An 8,391-nucleotide genomic window follows, 5' to 3' on the forward strand; every position below is an offset into this window, starting at 1 on the left:
TTACAGATGCACATATTGAAACCCACACTTTGGTTAACAAGTCCGGAGTAATGAAGCAATAGCCTCTTCAATTCCGTGTCTGAACTCTGGCAAACCATTAAGTAGCGGCGGAACGTAGACAAAATCTTTTATATAGCCCCAAAGGGAAAAAAACGCAAGGCAAGTCAGGTGAAGGTGGAAGCCAGCGAAAAAGAGATCTGTGGGCTCGACTATAAATGACCAATCCAACGGTCAGGGACTTTGACTTTCAACCACTTTTGTAAAAATAGATTCCAATGGGGAGGGGCTCCATCCTGTTCCCAAATAAATTTTACAGGTTCACCCTCTACTAATTGAGGAAAGAGCCATTCTTTCAACATATCCAGATAAACCACGAAAGTAGCTTCATTGAAAAAATGGTCCGTACACTTGACGTCAGGACACAGCACAGAAAATGTTTAATTTTGGGGAATCTCTTTAGAGTTCTACAAGTTAATGAGGATGTTCTGACCCCCAAATACGAACATTATGGATATTTACCTTCCAACTTGATGAAAAGTTGACTCATCACTGAACACCACACGTTCAAGAAAGTCAACTTCGCGCCCCAACACATGACTTGCAGACTTATAATACCATTGAAACTGGGACATCTTTTATGGACACCCTGTATTGTACCTACCAAATCAGTACAGATAACAATAGTAAATTGTTTATGGACATATTTTTATTCTCGCTTGTCATTTACTTTTACACACTTAGATAATTATTTTTGTTATTACTTTGTATGAAAACATCCATGTATGTAAATTTTGGCCATATTTTATATATTAGGTCTGTTTTATGCACTGAAATAAAATAATGTAAAAACTTTGACAAATTTTGTGAGTTATTGAAAACATTTTTTTAACTGTTTTCAAAAAAAAATTATAATTCTACCAAAATATGTTTACACTAGAGTTAAATTCAAACTAACCATTCCTCCATTGGGCACCATGAAATAGGCAGCTGCCTAGTATGGTGCTCTAATGTATCTTCTCTAAATAAATGTATTGATCATGTAACATGTACTTAAAAATAAAAATAAAGTGATATGTGTTGTTCAGTAGTGAAGCAAGCAGATTGGCAGCCTGGGCATCCGCACGGGGTCCAGTCTTGAAGCCAGACGAAAATCACCACAAATGAAACTAATAACGGTTCATGGCCCATCTCCTTTTTTTCTATTATCTGGGGTATTTACTTTGCCTGTCTCAATGGGAGGAGTTGCTGTATCAAGACAGGTATAGATTAAATCTAGGTTTGCAAAAAAAAAAATCCGCTTCTTTTTCCTTTTTTGATATTAATTGAAGTTAAAAACACTAAAGCACAGACCTTTTCACTAAATAAAAAACTGTAATTACTGTGTGAAATAAAGCCTGTGACTATATACTTTTTTAAGTCTCACTTTCAATTATTATTCCATAAAATTTATTCTCAAAATCACAACGCAATTTTCAGTTCCACTTCAAAAGTAAATATTTCATAAAAAATAAATTCTAAAAAATTTTTATCACAGTATTATTTTAGAGCTTTGCAAAAAATAAGGAACTATTTTTCAGGTAAATCAGGATTCAGTAGAGGCTTGACAGAATCAACATCTGAAACAAATGGAAAAAAAATTAGAACTATTTACTTAAATAAAAAAATCTTAAAACCAACATTTTTTTTATGCTGGTAGACTTTTGGGATATTGTGCCTTCTTCTTCGCCGCCTCCATACACATCAGATTTGCCCATCCTTTTTTAAAAAACGTATGGGAAGGGATAGAGGGTGGGCATGACTTAAGGAAAGGACGGTCAAGGACGGCCGAGCCTTTCGACGCGGTGACTTCAGTTAGCAGTATTGAGTTTAAGGTTTGGACAGCCAATGTACATCATCGGGGAAAATTAAATCTCAATAGGGCCCAACACCCAAAAAAAAACCAACATAAGAAGTAGTAGGCTTAATGCTTAAGACTGATCGGTGGCAGAGTTGGTAACGGTTGGGTTCCCACCTAGGTGTAATGAGTTTAATTCCTCAGCTGGCCAAAAAATACCATCCCCTCCCTTTTACTACCATTACTCTCTCCCCGTGTCATCCAAGCTAGAAGAATATTAATGCATTCAATATAAAAGAAATTGTATTTAACATTAAACAATAAAACACATCAAACATTAACACACTTCGGCAGGGAAAGGTAGTTCTACCCGTTCGGTTGATTGGTGATTGAGGCCGGGAAGAGTAGTTCTAGCTTTTGCGCTGGCCTCATTTCAATGGAAGAAAAGACAGAATTATTCAATGTTTTTAATTGAATATTACATACCAATCTCTTTGTAAAGGTCCCAACTATAATAATAAATTTTATTAATTTCTTATACAATTACAAATTAGGATTTAATACATATAAGAAATTAGGTTATATAAATTTTACAAAAGATTGTTTTAAGTATTTATACATAGAAAAAGAATTTTCAAGAAATGTGGAATTTCCAAAAAAATTTCAGGCAGCGGTGAAAGATCTCGTCAATGTGGAGAGACTCTTTCAAGAATCAGAAGAATTTCCCTTCTAAATCTCTCCTCACTGACGCCAAATATATCAATCTCGGAGGAGATTTGGTTCAGGAGCAATATACTCCTTCCTACCGGGAGAACCATTGGCAGGTTAGTTCTGCAGGCAGGAAGATAGAATAATCTATGATGACGTTGTCTAAGATAGTCATCTGGAACATAGAGACTCACGCGCTCCAAAATGGCTGAGTTCTCAATATAGCCTCGCAGCAGTCTGAATAAGTGGGTAGCGGCATACCCCTCCCTTCTGAGCTGCAGGGAGTGAAGTCCCAGCATGCCCAGAAGAAAGTTCGTCGGGTAGAGCCATGGATAGTGGCCGTACTCCCTCATGTAGAGAAATCTTAGAAACTTTTTTTGAACCCTCTCCAACATGAGGGAGCACCCCACCTCATGAGGATTCCAGATAAGCGAACCACTCTCCAGCCTACTGCGGACCAGGGAGAAGTATAAAATCTTCAGAGCACGGGTATCCCGAAAAACTCTGACGGTTCGGAGAAGAAACCCTAACATTTTTAAGGCCGACTGGCACACCCCTTCGATATGAGGACGAAATGTCAACTTATTCTCATACATAATCCCAAGATCCTTTATGTTTGAAACTCGTTTGAGATTATGACCGAGCATAGTGTACCTGTGGTATGTGAGACTAAATGCTCTGGTGAAAGTCAGAACTACGCATTTCATGACATTGAAATGAAGCTTGTTACGTTGACTCCATTCTGAAATGTTATCAACATCAGCTTGAAGGTGCAGGCAGTCCTCAATATTTCTTATTAGTAGAAATAATTTTAGATCGTCAGCGAACAGCAGAAAGCGAGAAAAAAGAATGACTTCAGCAATGTCATTAATGAAAATGGAAAAAAGAAGAGGCCCTAAGATCGATCCTTGGGGAACCCCAGAAAAAACAAGAAATTCGGCAGATTGGAAGATTCCGTGAGTGACATATTGTTTTCTGTTCTTAAGATAACTTTTAAAAAACTCTAACATCCGAAGTGAAAAACCCATCTGGGCAAGTTTTATGAGTAATATATCTTGATTCACGGTATCAAAAGCTTTGGAGAAGTCGTTGTACGAACAGTCTACTTGGTAACCTCTGTCTAGGGACCTAGCAACATAGTCGGTGAAAACCATCAGGTTGGTTTCAGTGGATCTTCCTTTCCGGAAACCATGCTGTTCGGGGATAATGTATGCGTCTATCTGAGGCATAATGAATTTATGAATTAATTTTTCAAATAGTTTAGCAGGAGCTGATAGTATAGCAACTGGTCTATAGTTTTCGATTAACTTTTTCGAACCATTCTTAAAAATAGGACATATTTTTGAAGTTTTCCATACTTCGGGAAAAGTTGAAGTAACTATATGTACATAATTATCAAGTCTTCTTTTTATATTAATCTTCGTGTATTTCGTTTACATCGGTACTTCAAGAAAAGGATATTATATTATTTAAATAACATTTTTGTTATTGTATTCAATTCCTGGATGAGGGTTTGATGACCGTAAAACCTGATTCAAATCTCTATCTCTGTTCTGCCCCACTCAATTCCTAAGTGCAAGCGAGCGAGAGATGTCGGGCGAATTTAAAGAAAGCAGGTATGGGCAAATACCGATAGGGGGACCATAATAAACACATTACAAGGTTAATTGAGTTGCATGAAATTCAAGCGGGACTTTTATTTTCGCCTGGATTCAGCGTTTCGCCGGCACAAAAAATACCTGGCCGAAACGTGTTAAGCTCTTACAGGTCATTGGTCAGTATACTTATTCAACTAAGAAATTCCATAATAAGGAATTATTCCTATCAATTTTTTAAGATGATTTTCTTTTATGAAAGCTCTTCTCTAACTTAAATACCAGTATTTATTCTTTTTTACAAAAATAGATTTCGTCATTTAAAATAGTTTGACGGGGAACACATGATGTCATATGTCCCTCGGTTTCGTCGGTTAAAAGTAAGTCCAATCCCACTCGAGTCAGTATGAAATCAACAAAAACTAAATAAATTATTTATCAAGATTTCCAAAAAACATGAATTCTTTTGAAATAATTTGTATACCATAGTGGTAATACTTGTGTGAGTGCCTAGTATTGCCTAGTGGTAAAAACGAGCCTGGGTACACAGGAAAATTTGTATTTCTTTATTTATAAAAAAAAAGTTATTTAATTTCAATAAAAATATTTTACCTTGTCGTGAATTTTGTGATAAATCTTTTCGACTCGATTCTTTATTATTATCGCAGGTGCAAACTTCACATCCCTGAAAATAAAAATAATATGTATGAATGAAAAATTCCCACATTTATTATTGTTATAACAGGTCAAATTTTTTCAAAATTCAATACAATTAGATATAGCCTACCATTGAACAACCTTCCTCCTTACAATTCATCTTCTTAGCCGGTTCTTTATAGCCAGGGGCTGTTTCCATTCCATGCATTTCTTCTAATTCCACATCGACTCTAATAGTTTCTTTGCTTCTGAAAATAAATAAGAACATTTCAATTACTGGCCAGTTGTTTCGCAGAATTTGAACATAAACAAAAAATTTCAAAGTTAATTTTCAAGTTCTGTGAATGTTCTATTCAATTTCTATTATTATAATAGAACTTGAATAGAACTTTCACAGAAACAATTGGCCCATGCAATAGTGAATAAAAAATCATGTTTAAATATTGATGAAATACTGTTTCTTGGTTTGACATAATATGTTAGAAATTACCTCACTGAAATCTCACTGGTTATAAATGACTCAAAATCTAAAATTCCCATAACTCAGGCCCAGTTGTTTCGCAGAAATTTAAATTTAATAATGTCATCAAATATGGCTATTCAGCACCATTTTGTTTTTTTTTTACATTTGAAAGGTCCCCGTCAAATGCTGATTAATAAGCTGACGGGCTAGACATTATAGTTGTCCTTTTCTGCTGATCACAATTTTTTTTAAAAGCTGAAATGGAACCTTCCAACTGTCAAAAATTCAAAATGGAGCTGAACGCCAATTTGATGACTTTGTCACACGTGAATTTTTGCATAACAACTGGGCCTTACAGATGTCGCTTAATTTTCTAGCGTACGAGAGAAAAAAGATTTTTTTTTTTAAATACCTATTAATCAATGGTGGTAATAAAGCATCCTTTGAAATACTTTCTTCTTTAGTAATTGAAATATCTTCTTTGGAACTTTTCTTTTCTAGTATAGTAATAGAAGATTGTGATTTATCTAAAAAAAAATACAAAAAGCAATGTCATTTAAAATGTGATGTTATTATGCTGGTGGAAGGGGTAATTGTATTTGCATCTCAATAGAGACTAAGAGCAGATTCATTCAATTAAACATATTTACAGGTAATTATATAAACAATAAAAAGTCAGTGTATATTTACCAGATAATTTATGTTGAGATCTGTGAGGGGAATAATGGTTTGCCTCATCATTACCACAAACGCATTCTTTGTCTTCCTAAAATAAGTATGTTATTATTAGAGTTTCAAATCATATTCACAATCCATAAATGCACATTAGGCAGTCTAATATTTTTAAAAAAAACTTGCCTCGAGGCAACCTTGATTATCGCAGCACTTCTTTTTGGGACTTTCTTTAGAAGTGTGTAATTTCACTTTAACTAGAACCAGTGATCTGTTCCTGGAAGAATAACGATCAAAAATAAATATATATTTATGATACAAAAGCTGTTTATTTACTATACAGGGTTTTTGCAGATTTTTCACATTTGAGTGAGAATAATCCAATTATACAAAGAAAATAATACAAGCAAGTAAGTGAGAGGATGAATATAGTAAGATGATAATACAAGCACGTAAGTGAGAAGATGAATATAGGAATATGATAATTCAAGCAAGTAAGTGAGAAGATGATATATAAAGAAAGATGATAATACAAGCAAGTAAGCGAGAAGGTGTAATAAATTGTTATAAATAAGCACAAATTGCAAATGAATCGAGGACTGCGGTACACTATTTTCTATTTGATATGGTTTCTATTTTTTCAAATTTTATTTTTATTTTTATGTGAAACCGCACAAGTCTCTCAACCGTCTGGAGCCAGTGAGACTATAGCATCCCCAATTGGGAGGCTGAAGGTAGTGGGTAGAGAAAGGAGATGGGGAAGAGGAAAGTACCTGGCCATTCAGATATGGTCCGGTAAGCGAATGTGGGGAAAGGGGAAAGTCCATTTAAGGACCACAGATAGCTGAACATCCTAACAATTCCAAAACATAAGGACTTGAGACCACAGTAAAATATATTTACTCTCAGTACTTCATAACTAGGCAAATAAAATGTTCAGTAAAAATTAGATTCACGACTTGCAGCGTTCTATTTTTAGTTAACACGAGTAACGCTTGTGAAAGTTAGCGATGTATTTTACTCAGTTTGAATTTGCCTGCACTTGAGATCGGTCGTGTTTTTGAGTTGCTTATTTTGTTCTTATTTATATTTTAATTGAAAAATGTATAAACTTTGAATAAAACATTTTTTAAAAATCTGATTTTATTTAAAATACTTTTTATTAAAAAACCCTAGCATTAACCTGTTAACCGGGCGGGACGTATAAATACGTCAAACGTAAACAGTATCGGGTACGGGTAGGAAATATGAATACGTCCTTGAAATATATGTTGCGCCCTGGAACGAGCGGGACGTATATTTCCGAGCATATCACACGGAAATTGAGTTTTAAATTTTTAATTTAATTATTTGATTTATTTTTTTTAAAACTGAATTTTTTTCTTTTATCTGTGTGCTTTTGTTTATTGTTCTGTAATTAAAACCTTTTTTTATATTTTTTGTAATCTTTATAATTGTTTGTAAAATTTCTAGTTTTTTAATTTGATGTTTTCATTTTTATAATGCATAAATGAAAAAAAAATAGTATTACGAAATTACGTCCTCCGGGAGTGACATACTGATACGTCCTAGTGAAGGAGTTCGCGCCCGTTATATGCTGCGTAATTCAAAACAGAATTCCCCGGTTAACAGGTTAAGTGGTTAAAACAAAAAAATGCATACCTTTTAAACACTTATTTTTAGATCTCTTCCCCGTTTTACCATGCTAGCAGTCGAATGTGTTGTCAACAATAAAAGTTTATTAACTTATTATAAATGAAATGCAAAGTTTTCTCGGAACAGTCTATACTTTATCTCGACGACCTCTTGGTCGAGGGGTAAGGATCTCGACTAACAATCCAAAGGTCGCGGGTTTAAATCAAGGCAAGCGCAAATAAATTTTATTTAACGAATTCGTGTTAAATCACAATTTATTAATTTAAACTAATATATAGTATACTTAAGGCACATTCCAGGGTGGAAGATATTAGGTAGGTATTCAAAAAGGCATGTAAAAGTATACTGAAGAATATTAAGGAAAGGACTATGGGTGATTTGAATGTGTACAGCTGATGATTAGAGAAAGGATTATCAGATAAATATATGACGAGTAATTGGTAGAAGATGTAGGAGACATCACATAATCAAATGCAGATGTGTCATGTCATGTTAGAATAACAGGACAGTGTGTATGAGGTGATGAATGACAACAAAGTTAGAGGATGTCATCCTCTCTGACTATCCCCAAGTTGAAATGGTGTGATAGGTATTAACTAAAAAAAAAAAATAAACGAACCCATCATTAACTAAAGGAGATAACTTAGGATCTGAATAAACAACTTCTTTATTCATCGATACATCATCATCACTGTTTTTACTTCGCCGGCTGCTATAGATCGAGCCCAATGATCTTACTAAAAACAAAAATAAGGAAAATTAATGTTAATACATAGCAGTAAATAAAATTAGTTTTACTGATTGCT

At 34.3% G+C, this 8,391-nt stretch overlaps 1 protein-coding gene across 1 annotated transcript; it reads right to left on the minus strand.

Annotated features, from left to right (window-relative positions):
* Positions 1-944: 944 nt before the first annotated feature.
* LOC149425077 (uncharacterized) lies at positions 945-8,317 on the minus strand. The gene is made up of 7 exons (XM_089650945.1): positions 8,205-8,317; positions 6,116-6,206; positions 5,948-6,023; positions 5,670-5,784; positions 4,925-5,042; positions 4,750-4,822; positions 945-1,616 (listed from the first exon to the last, which is right to left on the minus strand). The coding sequence occupies exons 1-7, from the start codon at positions 8,258-8,260 to the stop codon at positions 1,567-1,569; spliced, it is 579 nt and encodes a 192-aa protein (XP_089507071.1). The 5' UTR covers positions 8,261-8,317; the 3' UTR covers positions 945-1,566.
* Positions 8,318-8,391: the final 74 nt, after the last annotated feature.

This window comes from Hesperophylax consimilis, chromosome 3 (assembly GCF_061612785.1).
Source record: "Hesperophylax consimilis isolate HC1 chromosome 3, BYU_Hcon_1.0, whole genome shotgun sequence".
Taxonomy (NCBI): Eukaryota; Metazoa; Arthropoda; class Insecta; order Trichoptera; family Limnephilidae; genus Hesperophylax; species Hesperophylax consimilis.